Genomic DNA, 16,900 nt, shown 5'->3' on the forward strand with positions numbered 1-16,900 from the left:
GTATCAAATATACTGCTTCCTTTCTAATAGAATGCAGCTATGCAAATCCATTTTTATGATTATGTAAGTTAGATTATACCTTTTTCACGATGCATTATTATTGGTGTGTCCCATAATCAAGCATTGTTTTTAATAAGGCCTGTAATAAGCCAGAAACTGCTTTTAAGTGTAAAACAGATATTGGCAGAAAATAGTATGGCCAAAACTTAAGGGGTCTTAGCTGTGATTCTGGCAATGAGCCTTGCCAAAGACACTATACAGCATCTTTGGCTAACACTTAAGTCAGGCATATGGGTCTACTTGGTCTTAATATACAACTGGCAGGGTACCTTGCATCATAGCCTGGACCTCTGGGCAGAAATTTTTTTTAGTTCCAGATTTCACTAACATTTCAGCATTGTCCACTAAATTATCAAGAAAGTAGACCAGAACAGCAGGCCCAAAATGTTGGCTCCAAATCCAAAGAGCCACCCCAAATGCTATTTCTTTCTTTGTGGTGTGTGCAGCAACTTGTCACTCATTTTTGAAGAGACATTGCAAAATTCCCCATACCCCAAGAATCTTACAATGTGGCAGGCCCTCAAGTTTTCACAGGGTTCATCTCTGATTCTAGCACAGGTCTGAGCATCTAAAGTATCTGTTTTTTCTGCTCACAACATCCAGTTAGCACAACAGCATATTTACCATCTTATCCATGCTATACAAATGCAAACAAGCCGGGTAACATGGTGCATGCATGTAATCCCCATGGCTTGGGAGGCCGAGGCAGGAGGATTGTGAGTTGAAAGCCAGCCTCAGCAACTCAACGAGATCCTAAATCAACACGGTGAAACCATGTCTCTAAATAAAATATTTTTTAAAAGGGCTGGGGGTGTGGCTCACTGGACAAGCACCACTGGGTTCAATCCCTGGTACCGCCTCCCCCAAATCAAAGGAAGTGTGATTTTCTTATTTATGGTAATGAGAATAACACTTGCTAGTTCAATAGCTGCATACCAGAGTTTATATTGACTTATGCCAATAAATATCAAACCTAGAGTAAAATTATCTTCATTGTTGCCAATATACAAAGTGATCAATTAAAAACTTTTCTAAAAATAACACCAAGTATTGGCCACAGTAAGAGAAATTGGGCCTTCTTATATGCAACTTGAAAAAAATGGGCAACTAAAGCCTTAAAAGTACAGTGACTTGAAAATTCTACTTTTACTGGCTTTGTTTTGTTGTTGTTATTTGAAATGTCTCATGCCCATTTTGTCATTGGGATATTCATTTCTCCTACTGACTCAGTTACTAAACATGGGGTTATAAGTATTTTCTCCAGCTTGTCATGTGCCCTCCTCCAGCCACATGAGCTCTACTGAGATATAAGTGGCATATAAAAACAGCATATAATTAACATATACATTTGGTGAGTTTAGATGTATGTATCCACTCATGTCACCATGACAACAATCCAGGTAATAGCCAAGTTTCTCTGAGTGCGATAAGAACACTTACCTTCTAAGTACAAAATATCTTGCTGTTAATCATAGGCACTATATTCTGCAGCAAAGATCTGGAATTTACTCATCTTGTAAATTTGAATCCATTGAACAACTCCTCCCTAATTCCCCACTTTCCCTGTTGCCTAAATCCATACTTCTTACTATTTGAGACTCTCTCTTTGTGATGGACTTATTTCACTTTTCATAATACCAGGGGTTAATTAAAAAAAAATTCCCATACTCAATAACAACAAAAAACCCCTCAAATAACCCAATTTTTTAAATGGGAAAAGGCTGCCAGGAGCAGTGGTGCATGCCTATTCCAGAAACTTAGGGACTGAGGCAGGAAGATGAAAATTTCAAGGTCCTTAGCAACTACCAAGAGCCTGGCTCAAAAGAAAAAATGAAAAAAAGGATTGGATTGTAGTTAGTGGTTAAGAACCCCAGAGGGTTCAATGCCCAGTACCCAAAAACAAACAAACAAATATAAGAAGTCAAAGCAATAACTAAAAAAAAAAAAGAAACCACAAAGGACTTGAATAGATACTTATCCAGGGAGGACACATAAATGTCTTGTTACAATGGTTATGGGTCATTTGTCTTTTATCCAAAGATATGGTATTTTTCATTTCCATTATGTTTTTTCCCGTTTCCTTTAATTTTTGAAAAGGCAATCCCCACCCTAAGACCAGGTAAACATTCACCAATATTTTCTTCTTCTCCTTTAACTTTTTTCTTTAAAAAATATCTGACTTTTGATTTATGCAATAGTTCCCATGATACACAGCCAAACAATGACCAATACCATCGCTCCCCAAAATATATAACCCCTGTACTACCATATAAGTCTTCATACACACTAAGTCTCTTATTAGTGAATTCTAAAGCTGATGCCACTGTCTTTATATTTTAATTTTCATTGCCTGAGAATTTTCTTCTTGTTCTTCAGGTTCCAAAGATATTTTAGTACACAGCTGTCAAAACTTCTAGATGCCAAAACACATGAAAACCCAATCAAAAGTTAATGAAAAATATCAGCAACAGATGTGAAAATGAATCCCCCCCCCATATATATAAAGCATTGAGTAATAAGCACAGGTATTCTAATTTCAAATATAAAATGAAAGGAACAAGATGGTAAATTTAAAAATAGGAATTGAAGCAATCCCCACCTAGTAAATTTACAAAAATTTTAAAAGACAATTCATAATACTGTCAAGGATGAGAAGAGAGTATTTATCATCCTCCTTAACACAACTGCCAAGTGAAAAGGGCAGAATGACTGTGAGTGTAAAAGCAGATTTTTTTTAAGACTGTAAGAAATATAGCAAAATGTTTTCAGTGATACTTGACAGAGGTTAGACTTCTTAAAAAACACCCAAGTGGCCTGTATTTTAGAAAATGATCTCATTTATTGTATGCCAGATACTAGGCTAAGAAACTGTCTCAAATCAAAGAGGGAGGAATTACCAATCCTATTTTGTAGCTATGGATATGAGGCAACAGAAGCCTGGTAAGATTAAATCCCAGATCTGATTCCAAAGCTTGTGATAATTGTAATGGGAAATAGGGTCTATGTGAGAATTTTCAAAAACCCTTCTTTAACCTCACAATGTGGTTGTAGATAACTGATGGAACACTGAACTAAAGCTGGAATTTTGACTCTTGACCTAGAATCAACTGACATGAATACCCAATACACAGGATGAATTGAATTGTATGATGAAGAATCAGTAATAAGCTGGGAATAGTGGTGCATGCCTGTAATCCCAGCACCAGGGAGGCGGAGGCAGGAGGATTACACATTTAAAACAACTTAGGGAGGCCCTAGACAACTTCATGAGACCCTGTTTCAAAATAAAAAATAAGAAGATCTGGGAATGTGGCTCAGTGGTTATGCACCACTGAGATCAATCCTTGGTACCAAAAACAAACAAACAAAAAGAATCAGTAATAATACAGGTGAAGTGGCACACACCTGTAATTCCAGGAACTTGGGAGGCTGAGACAGGAGAAGCCCACAGCACAAGGTCAATCTCAGCAACTTAGTGAGATCCTAAGCAATCTGGCAAAACCATGTGTCAAAATAAAAAGCAAAAAGGGCTGGGGCTTTAGCTCAGTGGTAAAGCATCCCTGGGTTCAATCACCAGTCACACCCCTCAAAAACAAATCAATATTGGGGCTGGGGTTGTGGCTCAGTGGCAGAGTACTTGCCTAGCATGTGAGGCACTGGGTTCAATTCTCAGTACCACGTATAAATAAATGAATACAATAAAGGTCCTTCAACAACTGCAAAATAAAAGGACCATTGACAACTAAAAAGGTATTTTTTTAAAAAATCAGTAATAAAAAGAAAGTGAAAACGATGGCCTCGGGCTGGGGTCATGGCTCAGTGGTAGAATGCTCGTCTACTATGTGTGAGGCACTGGGCTCAATTCTCAGCACCACATATAAATGAATAAATGTCCATGAACAACTAGAAAAATATTTTAAAAATAAAAATAAAACACTGGCCTCGAGTCCTAATTAGAATAAGATATATTCCTTGCTTGTATAATTTTATCAAAATGGATTCTACAATCATGTATAACTAAGAACAACCAATAAAAAATGGGAAAAATACAACTGACCTCAGAAGAAAATTAGCATGTATTGTCACTATCATTTTGTAAAAAACAAAACCAAGAATGGTCCAACAGCTATAGTCAGAAATTGAATCTATATCTGTTTTTTCCATTGTACTACACTGCCTTTCAGTGCATAGGAATAACAGCTTAAAAACCTATGTAAGATACACACAGTTACAAAGTACTATGCCACTGGTCACATTCCATGGTCACTTGGCCATTTTTTTTTTAAACCAACAAAAGTTCCAAATGAAATCTGTTTCAAAAACAAATTACTGGGTTTTTTTCTTTATTGTTGTTGTGATGGGACTCAAACCCAGGGTGTGATATATGCTAGGAAACTGCTCTACAATGGGCTCTTTATTCCCCCCAGCACCCAAAAGTTACTATTTTATTATAGTTTGTATGAGCAAAGACATTTTTAGAAGATCAACATGGGTGAACTGATCACAAAGTTTTTTTTTTTTTTTCTAAAATGAAGAAAACTGGCAAAGCAAACATCTGGATACTTACAGCCTCAGTAGGTGTCTTTTTCAGTTTAGTCCTGTCTACTTTCATGTTTTCGATTTTCTGCTTTACGACCTGAAAAAAAAACAATTCCAAAAGAATTTAGAATTTAAAAGTTGCAGTCTTGAGCTCTACAGGCTTACCCATATACAATATAGAATGAAGAGCATATGAAATGCTTAAAAGTAAAAACACTAGAGTTACAATGCTATGCCAACTCATATAGACACATCTATGAACATGAGAAGAGTAAAGAATCTCCTCAGATGAAACTAACCCATATCCCGGCTACATAAGCCTGAAGCCAAATTAAGCCAAAACAAAATTGTCTTTCTTTTACAAGGCTCTCAAACCATTAGATGAAAACAAAAGTGTACAATGTTTACAACTCAGGATGGAAGAATTCACAACAGTCCTGCAATTCACTGTAAAACTTAGCAATTCTTCCTCTATAAATTTATTCAAAGAAAGTAGTAAGGATGCACACAAATATTTAACCATAAGAATCCATATTGTATGATCATATATAATAGTAGAATATTGTAAAGGACCAAATATCAAAAAGAGAAATGGTTAAAAATGGAATTGTTATATAACTGTTAATACATAAATAAAATTCAAACAGAGATCCTTGCTACAAAATAAAATGGTAGAATGTACAATATAAATATAGAATGCATAATATAAACTTCATCTGAAGAAAACAATTTAGAAAGGATATGCATCAAAATGTTAATTCATTGCAAAACAAGGATTGTGTATGTATATTTTAGCAATGCTTTATTTTATTTATATGCAGTGCTGAGAATCGAACCCAGTGTCCCTCACACATGCTAGGCAAGCTTTCTACCACTAAACTACAACCCCAGCCCTTGCCATAAGCTTCTTTTGTTGTTTTTACAAAGACAATATGATTATTTTTTAAATTAGTAAATGAGGTTAAGACTCCTACCAGAAATGTCCTGAGCACAGAAAACAATCACTTTAGTTAAAAAGCAGAGAAATAGCCTGATGGGACCCACAGTATAATCTCTTCTGAGTGATTTCTGATGGTAGAGAAGTTTTCTACCATTAGAAAGTAGGACAAATGCACAGAGGTAGAGAGAGATTGCAGGTTCTTTATTTAAAAAAAAAAATCTGCAAGTAACAATGTACTCACTATAGCAATCACCAAAGGTCAATGTCCTACAAAGAAGGTTGCCATAATATAAAGGTGACAGTTTTAAGTACAAATTTCTGCCAGCCTTTGGTCTAAATTTAGTCCAATACATTCAGTACTGTGGAAATAGCTTGCATTTGCTCACATAATCTGTGTTCATTCAATCAACAGGCATTCAGGAAGAGATCATGAAAAATCCAGAATATATTCTAATTCTAAAACATTTCAATTTTATTTAATTCCATTCATCTATTTCAGTACTAGGGATTGAAGCTATGGGCAACTCTTAACATCAAGCTGCATCCCCAGTGCTTTCTTTAACAAAATTTTGACACAGGGTCTTGCTAAATTGCTCAGTCTGGCCTCTAATTTGCGATCCTTCCGCCTCAACCTCAACCTCCAAAGTCATCAGAATTACAGATGTGCATCACAAGCCTAGCTAAAACATTTTGTTTTTAATTGATACAAGATAATTGTAGATATTTATGGAGTGCAGTGTGATATTTTGACACATGCACACAATGTGTAGTGATCAAATCAGCGTACTTAACATCCATTACTTCAAACATTTATCAATATAAAATGTTTCTATTGAGAAAAAAAAAGATGCTGTCCCTCTATAGTTGGTATTTAGGGTATGTAATTATACTGGGTGCAGTTGGACACACCTGTAATCCCAGCAACTCCAGAAGCTATGGTAGGAGGATCACAAGTTCAAAATCAGCCTCAGAAATTTAACAAGGCCCCAATCAACCTAGGCCCTAATCTGTCTCAAAATAAAAGATAAAAAGGGCTGGGGATGTGGCTTCATAGTTGAGCACCCCTGGGTTCAATCCCTGGTACAAAAACAAAAAAAAAGCTTACCTCAGCATCTAATACAGAATGAACAAAATGCCTGCTTCCAACAAGCTTGCTTTTTTTTTTTTCTCCTTTGCTTAGAAAACTTCCTACACCCACTGTGGCTGTCACATTATTGGGACTACTGTCATTTGCAGGGAGGCAATTAAACTGCCTCTGCTGCATGAAATAGAAATCAGCCTCAACCCTACACCATCCAAATAACTGATGCTTTCCCTTTAAGATCAGGAACATGGCAATAATATCTTTTCAAACCACCTCTATTCAACAGAGGTTTGAAGTTCTAGCCATTATAATACAGCATGAAAAGGAAATAACAGGCATACAGACCAGAAAGAAACAAAAATCTGCTCCTATTTGGATTATTTACATAGAAAATCCCCCAAACATCTACAAAAACAACCTTCTCAGCTAAGAAATGATCTCAATAGTCATAGGATACAAGATAAAATGTAGAAAAATGGATATGTGAGCTCCTAAGTTAAAGATACACAATCACTCAAAAACTGTGAAACACCTAGTTGTAAATCTACAAAACATGCACAGGAAGAACGTGTGCACTGAAAACTACAAAGGCTGATTTAAAAAAAAAAAAAAAAAAGATGATCTCAATATATGAAGCTATCTAAGAAGGAACATAGCAGAAATGTCATCTCCTAAAATTTATGTGTGTTTCTGTGTGTTTAATATGTTTATCATACAAAACCCAGAAAATTTTTTGGTCAATAAACCTAGATTATACTACAGTGTATGTGGAATTACAAAGGAATAACAACAGCTGAATCAATTTTGTAAAAGAAACAGTAATGAATCACTACACATTTGGGGGGCTTAAAAAGAGAAATTTATTATCTCACATTTACTTTTTAAATTGAAAAGCTGGCATAGTGATGCAGAACTATAATACCAGCAAAATCAGGTCACTGAGGCAGGAGGATCTCAAGTTTGAGGCCAGCAAGGGCAACTTAATGAGACCCTGTCTTGAAATTAAAAAAAAATAAAAGAGCTATGGATGTAGCTCAGTGTTAACAAATAAAAATTATATGTATTTATATGATGTTTAGAAATAGGTAAATACTACAAATTGTCTAAATCAAGCTAATTAATGCCTGTATACTGCCTCACATACGTTTTGTTGTGGTGAGAACACTTAAAATCTACTCTTGGCAGTTTTCATATATATAATACAGGGATATTAACTATATAATTGCTATGTTGTCCAACAGATCTCTTGAATTCATACCTCCTGAAATGTATGCTTTGTATACTTTGACCAACATTTCTCTAACCCCAGCAAATACTATTCTATTCCACTGCTATGTCACTCTACTCAATTTATAATTATATACACATATGCATGCATTTGTATATGCATACATACACATACACACACATACATATATATACATAAAAATCAAGATTGTATATTATTGGCTGAGGAATAGATAGCATAGATCAATATGGCAGAATAGAGAACCCAGAAAGAGACCCATACAAATATGCCCAACTGTTTTTTTCACGTAGGTGAAAAAGCCATTCAAAAAGAATATTTTATAAACAAAGGGTATCAAAACAAGAAATCATCCATGGGTAAAAATATTAACTTTCACCTAAGTTTCATAGTTTACATACAAATTAACTCAAAATGGATCGCAGAATTAAATGTAAAATGATAAAACTTACTGGAAGAAAAGATTTGAAAACCATATATAGAATATACAAAAAACTAAAAATTCAGTGGTGAAAAAACAATCTCAGTAAGCTAAGAAAAAAGGTAAAATACCTCAAACCAATATAGAGTAACTTTTTTTAAAAGTACAAATAATACCATACCTTAATGGTGAGAAACTAGTTTTGCCCCCAAGATCAGGAACAAGGCAAGGGTAACCCACCTTATCACTGCTTTTGACACTATATTGCAAGTCCTACTTAATGCATTAAGATGACAGAAAAAAATAAAAGGTACCTATATGGGGAAGGAAGACAGAAAACTGTGCTTTTTCACAGATGACACAATCATCTATGTCGAAAATCTAAAGATACAAAACAAAGAAAATAGCAATGCTCCTGGAACAAGTAATTGATTATAGCAAGGTTGTAGGATATAAAGCTAATATACAAAAGTCAACTGCTTTCTTATGTACTATACTAGCATCAAACAAGTGGAATTTGAAATAAAAATACAATATCATTTATATTCATGTCCAAAATACTTAGGCAAAAATCTACCAAATTTCGCACAATATCACCATAAAACAGTAATGAAAGAAACCAAAAAATAACTAAATAAAGCAGATTCCATGTCCATGGATAAAACTACTCAATACTGACAAATTCTTCCCAACTTGATCTATACGTTCAATGAGACTCCGACTAACAATCTCAAGAAGTTATTTTGTTAATATTGACAAACTGATTCTAAATTTATACAGAGAGGGGCTGGGGTTGTGGCTCAGTGGTAGAGTGCTTGCTTGCCTAGCATGCATGAGGCACTGGGTTTGATCTTCAGCACTACATAAAAATAAAAAAATAAAGGTGCTGTGTCCACCTACAACTAAATATATATATAATAAAGCCACAGTAATCAAGAATGTGTAATATTAGTGAGAACAAACAGATAAATGGAACATAAAGCTCAAAACTAGACACATAAATATAGTCAATTATTCTTTGACAAAGTAACAAAGGCAACATAATGATGAAAGATTAGTATTCCCAACAAATAGTGCTGGAACAAGTCCACATCCATGTGCAAAAATAAACCTAGACCTTTACACTCAAATTATTCACAAAGATTAACTCAAACTGCATCATGAATCTGAATGTAAATGTAAAATTAGATTTCTCCTAGATTACAAGGTTAACAAAGAAGAAAATCTAGATGACACAGGGTTTGGTGATGACTTTTTAGATACAACCGAGGCACTATCACCCATGAAAGCAAGAATTTTAAACACAAATTCATTAAAATTAATATCTTCTTTGCTGAAAAACACACTTTCCAGAGAATAAAATGACAAGCCCTGAGAGGAGAAAATGTTTTCAAAGACATAGGACGGTTATTCAAAATACACAAAGAACTCTGAAAACAATAAGATAATAAGCCAATGAAAAAGTGGGTCAAAGATCTCAACAAACATCTCAAAGACATACAGATGACAAATAAGCATATGAAATGATGTTCCACATCATAGTCATCAGGACAATGAAAATTAAAACAACAATGAGAAATCACTATACACCTATTAGAATGGGCAAATCCAGAACAATGACACTAATAACATCAAATGCTGGCAAGGATGTGGAACAACAGCTCTCATTCATTGCTGGTTGGACATCTATTTTGGAAGATAGTTTTCTTACAAAAGTAAACATAGTCTTACCATATGACTCAGTAATCACACTCCTTGGTATTTACCCAAACAAAATGAACTTGTGTCCACACAAACACCTGTGTGCAACTGTTTCTAGTAGCTTTATTTAATAATTGTCAAAACTTAGAAGCAACCAAGTTGTCTTTTGATAGATAAACAAACTGTGGTACAGCCAGACAATGTAATATTATTCTGCACTAAAAAGAAATGAGCTATCAAGTAAAAAACAGACATAAAGGAGATTTAAATTCATATTACTAAGTGAAATACATCAATCTGAAAAAACAAACTATACATACATACTATATGCTTCCAACTACATGATATTCTAGAAAAGAAGTTATGGAAACAGTTAAAACTTCAGGGGTTCCCAGGGGTTAGTAGAGAGAGAGAGAGGGGGGGGGGGAGACACGACTGAGGTGGAAAACCGAGGGTTTTGGGGCAGTCCAATTATTATGTATGATACCATAATAGTGGATACATGTTGTTATAAATGTATCCAAACCCAAAAAGTACAAGGGTGAACACTAATTTAAACTGTGGTCTTCACATGTCAATGTAGGTTCACCATTTATAACAAACACATCACCCCAGGGAAGAAATGCTGATACTGGAGGAGGTATCCACATGTGGGGTCAGGAGGTATATGGTAAATTTCTGTACCTTCTGCTCAATTTTGCTAATACAAATTAAAGCCACATGGACAGTTTATCTGACCCCAGTTGGAATGGCAATCAACAAGTACAAATAACAAATGCTGGTGAGGTTGAGCAGAAAAGGAACACACATTGTTGGTGGGACTGAAAAATTGGTACAACCACTATAGAAAGTCCTCAAAAGACAAAGAATGGCCAGGTGAGGTAGCACATGCCTATAATCCCAGCCACTCCAGAAGCTGAGGCAGGAGGACCACAAGTTCGAAGCCAGCTTCAACAAAAGCGAGGCACTAAGCAACTCAGTAAGACCCTGTCTGTCTCTAAATAAAATACAAAAAAAGGGCTGGGGATGTGGTTCACTGGTTAAGTGCTTCTAGGTTCAATCCCAGGTACCCACTCCCCCCAAAAAAAGACAAAGAATGGAACCATCATGTGATCCTGGTCTCCCATTTCTAGCTATTTATCCAAAGGAATTAAAATCCGCACACTATAGCAATATATGCACACCAATGTTTACAGCAGCACAATTTGCAATAGCCAAGTTATGGAACCAGCCTGAGTGTCAGTCAACAGATGAATAGACAAAGAAAATGTGGTATATAAATGCAATAAGTTTTAGTCAGCCATAAAGAATAATGAAATTATGGCATTTGCTGGCAAATAGATGGAACTGGAGAATACCATGCTAAATGAAATAGGCCTGACTCAGAAAGTCACGTGTCAAATATTTTCTCTCATGCAGAAGACCAAAAAAAGGAATAAAAAGGGATCTCACCAAATAGAAGAGAGACTAGTAGAATATAGGAAGGGGATCAGGGAGAGGAAGAAAGTAGATGGGGAGGTACTTGGGAGTGAATTTTGTCAAATTTTGGGCAGGTATGAATGTCACAATGAATCCCACTGCTATATGTAATTATAATACACCAAGTAAAAATTATAAAAGTAAAATCTATTTAAAAAATTCAATTCTCAATTCAATTAATCAAACAAAAGCACTAAATAATATATGCACTGAGTTAAGAAAATCACAACCATTTTAATGGCTTACAAAACACAGATAAGGTTACTGGTAAATCTTCACACAAATAAGATTCTTGCTCTAGGTAGAGTTGTTTTGACTAAGAATAATGTACAAACAGCAAGACTGGCTAACTAAGGCAGAAAAATAATTTACTAGGATATCTGATAGCTCACAGAATTGAGGGGAGGCTAGAGATCCACATTAGAATATGGGGTGGATTATTTGTTTTCTTGTTTAATTTTTTGAGTTCTTTGTATACTCTGGATATTAGGGCTCTATCTTAAGTGTGAGGAGTAAAAATTTGTTCCCAGGATGTAGGCTCCCTATTTACCTCTCTTATTGTTTCTCTTGCTGAGAAAAAACTTTTTAGTTTGAGTGAGTCCAATTTGTTGATTCTTGTTTTTAACTCTTATGCTATGGGTGTCCTAGTAAGGAATTTGGAGCCCGACCCCACAGTATGTAGATCGGAGCCAACTTTTTCTTCTATCAGACGCAGAGTCTCTGTTTTGATATCAAGCTCCTTGATCCATTTTGAGTTAACTTTTGTGCATGGCGAGAGAAAGGGATTCAGATTCATTTTGTTGCATATGGAATTCCAGTATTCCCAGCACCATTTGTTGAAGATGCTATCCTTCCTCCATTGCATGCTTTTAGCCCCTTTGTCAAAAATAAGATAGTTGTAATTTTGTGGATTGGTCTCTGTGTCCTCTATTCTGTACCATTGGTCCACCTGCCTGTTTTGGTACCAGAGTACCATGCTGCTTTTGTTACTATTGCTCCTGAACAGACACTTCTCAGAGGAGGACATACAAACAATCAACAAGTACATGAAAAAATGCTCACCATCTCTAGCAGTCAGAGAAATGCAAATCAAAACCACCCTAAGATACCATCTCACTCCAATAAGATTGGCAGCCATTATGAAGTCAAACAACAAGTGCTGGCGAGGATGTGGGGAAAAAGGTACACTTGTACATTGCTGGTGGGACTGCAAATTGGTGCGGCCAATTTGGAAAGCAGTATGGAGATTCCTGGGAAAGCTGGGAATGGAACCATCACTTGACCCAGCTATTCCCCTTCTCGGACTATTCCCTAAAGACCTTAAAAGAGCGTACTATAGGGATACTGCTACATCGATGTTCATAGCAGCATAATTCACAATAGCTAGTCTGTGGAACCAACCCAGATGCCCTTCAATAGATGAATGGATAAAAAAAATGTGGCATTTATACACAATGGAGTATTACTCAGCACTAAAAAATGACAAAAAACATTTGCAGGGGAATGGATGGCACTAGAGCAGATTATGCTAATTGAAGCTAGCCAATCCCTAAAAAACAAATGCCAAATGTCTTCTTTGATATAAGGAGAGCAACTAAGAACAGAGCAGGGAAGAAGAGCATGAGAAGAAGATTAACATTAACCAGGGACGAGAGGTAGGAGGGAAAGGGAGAGAGAAGGGAAATTGCATGGAAATGGAAGGAGACCCTCATCGTTATACAAAATTACATATAAGAGGAATTGAGGGGAAAGGGAAAAAAACAAGGGAGAGAAATGAATTACAGTAGATGGGGTAGAGAGAGAAGATGGGAGGGGAGGGGAGGGAAGGGAGGATAGTAGAGGATAGGAAAGGCAGAAGAATACAACAGACACTAGTATGGAAGTATGTAAAAACGTGGATGTGTAACCAATGTGATTCTGCAATCTGTATACGGGGGAAAAAATGGGAGTTCATAACCCACTTGAATCAAATGTATGAAATATGATATGTCAAGAGCTATGTAATGTTTTGAACAACTAATAATAATAAAAAAAAAGAATATGGGGGGGGAACCAAGGAAGTTAGGCAGTCAGGAACTACAGCCAAGCATTTCTCACAAAGCAGCTTAGTTGGTGTTTCTGCTGCCAACACCAGACTATGGATGCCTACAAACTGCTGTTGGTTGCATAAGGTTTGTAAATTGTGGGGCTGGGGATGTGGCTCAAGTGGTAGCTCGCTCGCCTGGCATGCGTGCAGCCTGGGTTCGATTCTCAGCACCACATACAAACAAAGATGTTGTGTCTGCCAAAAACTAAAAAATAAATATTAAAATTCTCTCTCTCTCTCTCCCTCTCTCTTTAAAAAAATATTTATTAAAAAAAGATTTGTAAATTGTCTCAGGTTATCTACATCAGTGGCTCTATACTCTAAGTACCAAGTGTGAGCATCTGATACACCCAATTAAAAAAAATCAAGCCAAAACAAATGAATGAGCAAACACAAATGTCTCCCTAACAAGTACAAAGCTAAACTGGTTTCTATAATTCTATTGTAAGAAATACTTAATTTAAATTTCTATGCTGGTTTCACAGTGGGAGAGGAGAATATTTTTGAATGCCCACTATAATCCAGACAATACTGAGCTAGTTTTTTTAAAGTGTGTTAGAGCATCTTGCTCTATAATTTGGGAAATGTTATGAACAGAATTTCCTTTCCTGTAGGACAGTCACATGGCTGACTGACATTATTAATAGTTCCAAGAAATCTTACGTAAAAAAAGCTTATTAGAAGATAGAACATACTTTCAAGTCTACCAATTCAAGTATTCCAAAGAATACACTGACTTGTTGCCCAGCAGGTGCATATGATATTCTATCATGCAGTCCTCAACCCTCAAGCCAAGTTTTGTCCCAATTTACAGAGAGCAAATTGAGGCTAAGAGAAAAGTACCTTGCCTGGTTAATAAATTCTGGCACAAAGTAAATATTTTCAGATGAAATATAAATCTGTGACAGATCCTTATGCATTGTTAGATCCTATTGTGCAAAAAATTATTTCAAGAGGGAAGAGACTGGGGTACAAAGTGAAAAGCTAAGTTATCAATCTCAATGAGGAAGGGGACTAATAGGAGAATGAGTTCTACCTTCTGGAAGTAAACAGGTGAAAACTCCATTACATAAAAATCCTCTATCAAAAAGTAGTTTGAAACAAATCCCCAAGAATGGACTGCTGCCTTTTTTGGGGTCAGAATCAGAACTCTAAGCACTTAGCAATCTGTATGGGTAATAAATATTTCTTCCTAAATTTAGGTTAGAAAGAAACTTAATGGGGCTGGTGCTGTAGCTCAGTACAGTAGTAGATAGAGCCCTTGCCTCACACCTGTGAGGCACTGGGTTTGATCCTCAGCACCACATAAAAATAAAGGTCCATCTACAACTAAAAAAAAATATTTAAAAAAGAAAATTAACCAGCTTTAAGAAAATGAACTATGACTCACCATCCATAACTATTACCATTACTTAAATACTTCTATTTAATTGAGCATTTACTTTTTAAATTCCTCATTCCTCAACTTTCCCTTACCTTTAAGGTCTGAATTTTATTTTGCCATTTACATCAGGAACAAATATGTACAACTAAAATATACCAAGGGAAGTCACTCTTTTAAAGGGTGACCTTATTCTGTAGTTATCACCTCTGATAAAATCTAGTACCGAACCAGCTTAAGGGCAGAGGATACCCAAAGTTCTGAAATCTGAGTCAGTAACACATGAGTGTAATGGCAGACTAGCTTTACTCCTCAAAGTGTGGCCCAACGTCGGTAGCCCTATTTAGCATCAAGACCCACTCACACCTGAGGATTCAGAATCTGCACTTTAACAAATCCTTAGATGATTCACATATTAAAGTCTGAAAAGCATCAGATCAGGATCCAGGCTCAGAATCAGTACACGTGGGTAAGAATCCCTGCCATATCACTTACTCACTACATGACCATGGTCAAATTCACCTGTGTGCTTATTTTCTCAACTGAAACAGGAATAACTAATCTCACCAATTCCATTCTCAATCCATTCTCCAGACAGCAGCAAAAGTAATCTACTTAAAACATAAATCAGATCATGTTACTTCCATGATTAAAATCTTTCAATGGTTTCCCCAATTGTATACAAATTCTAACCATGACCCATGGGGGTCTGAGTATGATTTGGCTCCTGGAACTCTCTCCAATCCCTTCTCTCTGTACAACCACATTAGTCTATTTAATTTGCAGAATGTTCTAAGTCCTTTCTGGCCCATACTCCACTACAAGTACTGTTTCTATTGGAATATTTTTTCCTCCCTCCCAACTAGTTCGATTTAAGGAGCTTATATTAAAACTAACACTCAGGCTTCTCAAGGCAATCCACCTAATGCTGGTCCCATTGTTATTTTTTTCTTTTACAACACCCTGCAATCTAACTGTGATTATTGGTTTGATTTCTTAGAATGTTAACTTCTCAGCACTTAACACCTTATTTTCCACATGATAGGTATGCAAATGTTTGCAGAATGGAGTTCAGGAAAAAAGTATGCACTGAAAATGAAGCCTGTGACTCTCAGCATACAGGACAGTACTTGAAGCCATGGGTGTAGAAATGACTGCTCACAAAGAAGAAAGGTAGAAAGCCCACAAGTGAATTATTTGTTTTAACACTTAATGGGCAGGGCAAAGGAAGGAGAACCAGCAATAGAGAAGCTGGCAAAGAGCAAGACTAGTTAATCGTGGTATCCTGAAAGACAATAGATGGTAAATGTTGAAATGAGATAAATTCGCAGAGAAATGTGCACTAGAATTGGACATAACCTGAAAAGTGATAAAGGGATATGGTAGAAAGAGAAGCTGGACTGGAGTCAGGTGAAGAAGTATAGATAGCATGTGTATAAAAGTGTTTTTTGAAAAGGATGGCTATAAATAGAAGCAGAATACTATGAACTCATTGAAAGAAAGGAATTGGGGGGGGGGACACTAGTAGATCTTTTTAAATAGACCCAAAATATATTGTAGGGGAGATAATTGAAAAGAATCCCTAAGAAACTTATAGAAAGAGAAACATTTAGCCTTTCATTATTTCTCTTTAAAACGGGTTTTGAATAACCCAAACACTATCCAGAATTAGCACAATCTCTCCCTAATCTCTTAAATCTTGACTGGGTAACACTTTGAATGCGTTTACACAGCACTCTGTACGTATCAGTTTCCAGATTATTAATGAGAAAATGTCTGCCAAAGGATATAGAAGGTGAAAAAACCTAAGGGCAGAAATATACATTATCAGTAGCTGCCTCTAGATGGCAGAACAAAACAGTTTTTATTTACACTTCATGCTTTCCAGATCCTTCCAAATTTTCTCTAAGTCACTTATAATCAGAATTCTTTCTTTTGTAAAATTTTTCTTAAGAGGACAGTG

General features: G+C 36.0%; 1 protein-coding gene across 1 annotated transcript in view; it reads right to left on the reverse strand.

Moving 5' to 3' along the window:
• The window catches only part of LOC308639419 (E3 ubiquitin-protein ligase HUWE1), a gene marked incomplete at its 3' end in the record, with an annotated part of 125,142 nt that overhangs the window by 87,843 nt on the left and 20,399 nt on the right, over positions 1 to 16,900 (reverse strand). Inside the window, exon 3 of the mRNA XM_081277679.1 lies at positions 4,628 to 4,696. Within this exon, the coding sequence (XP_081133805.1) occupies positions 4,628 to 4,672 (45 nt within the window). The 5' untranslated portion in view covers positions 4,673 to 4,696. The remainder of the gene's footprint in view (positions 1 to 4,627; positions 4,697 to 16,900) is intronic.

Source organism: Spermophilus citellus (genome assembly GCF_964194105.1).
Source record: "Spermophilus citellus genome assembly, chromosome: X".
Lineage (NCBI taxonomy): Eukaryota > Metazoa > Chordata > Mammalia > Rodentia > Sciuridae > Spermophilus > Spermophilus citellus.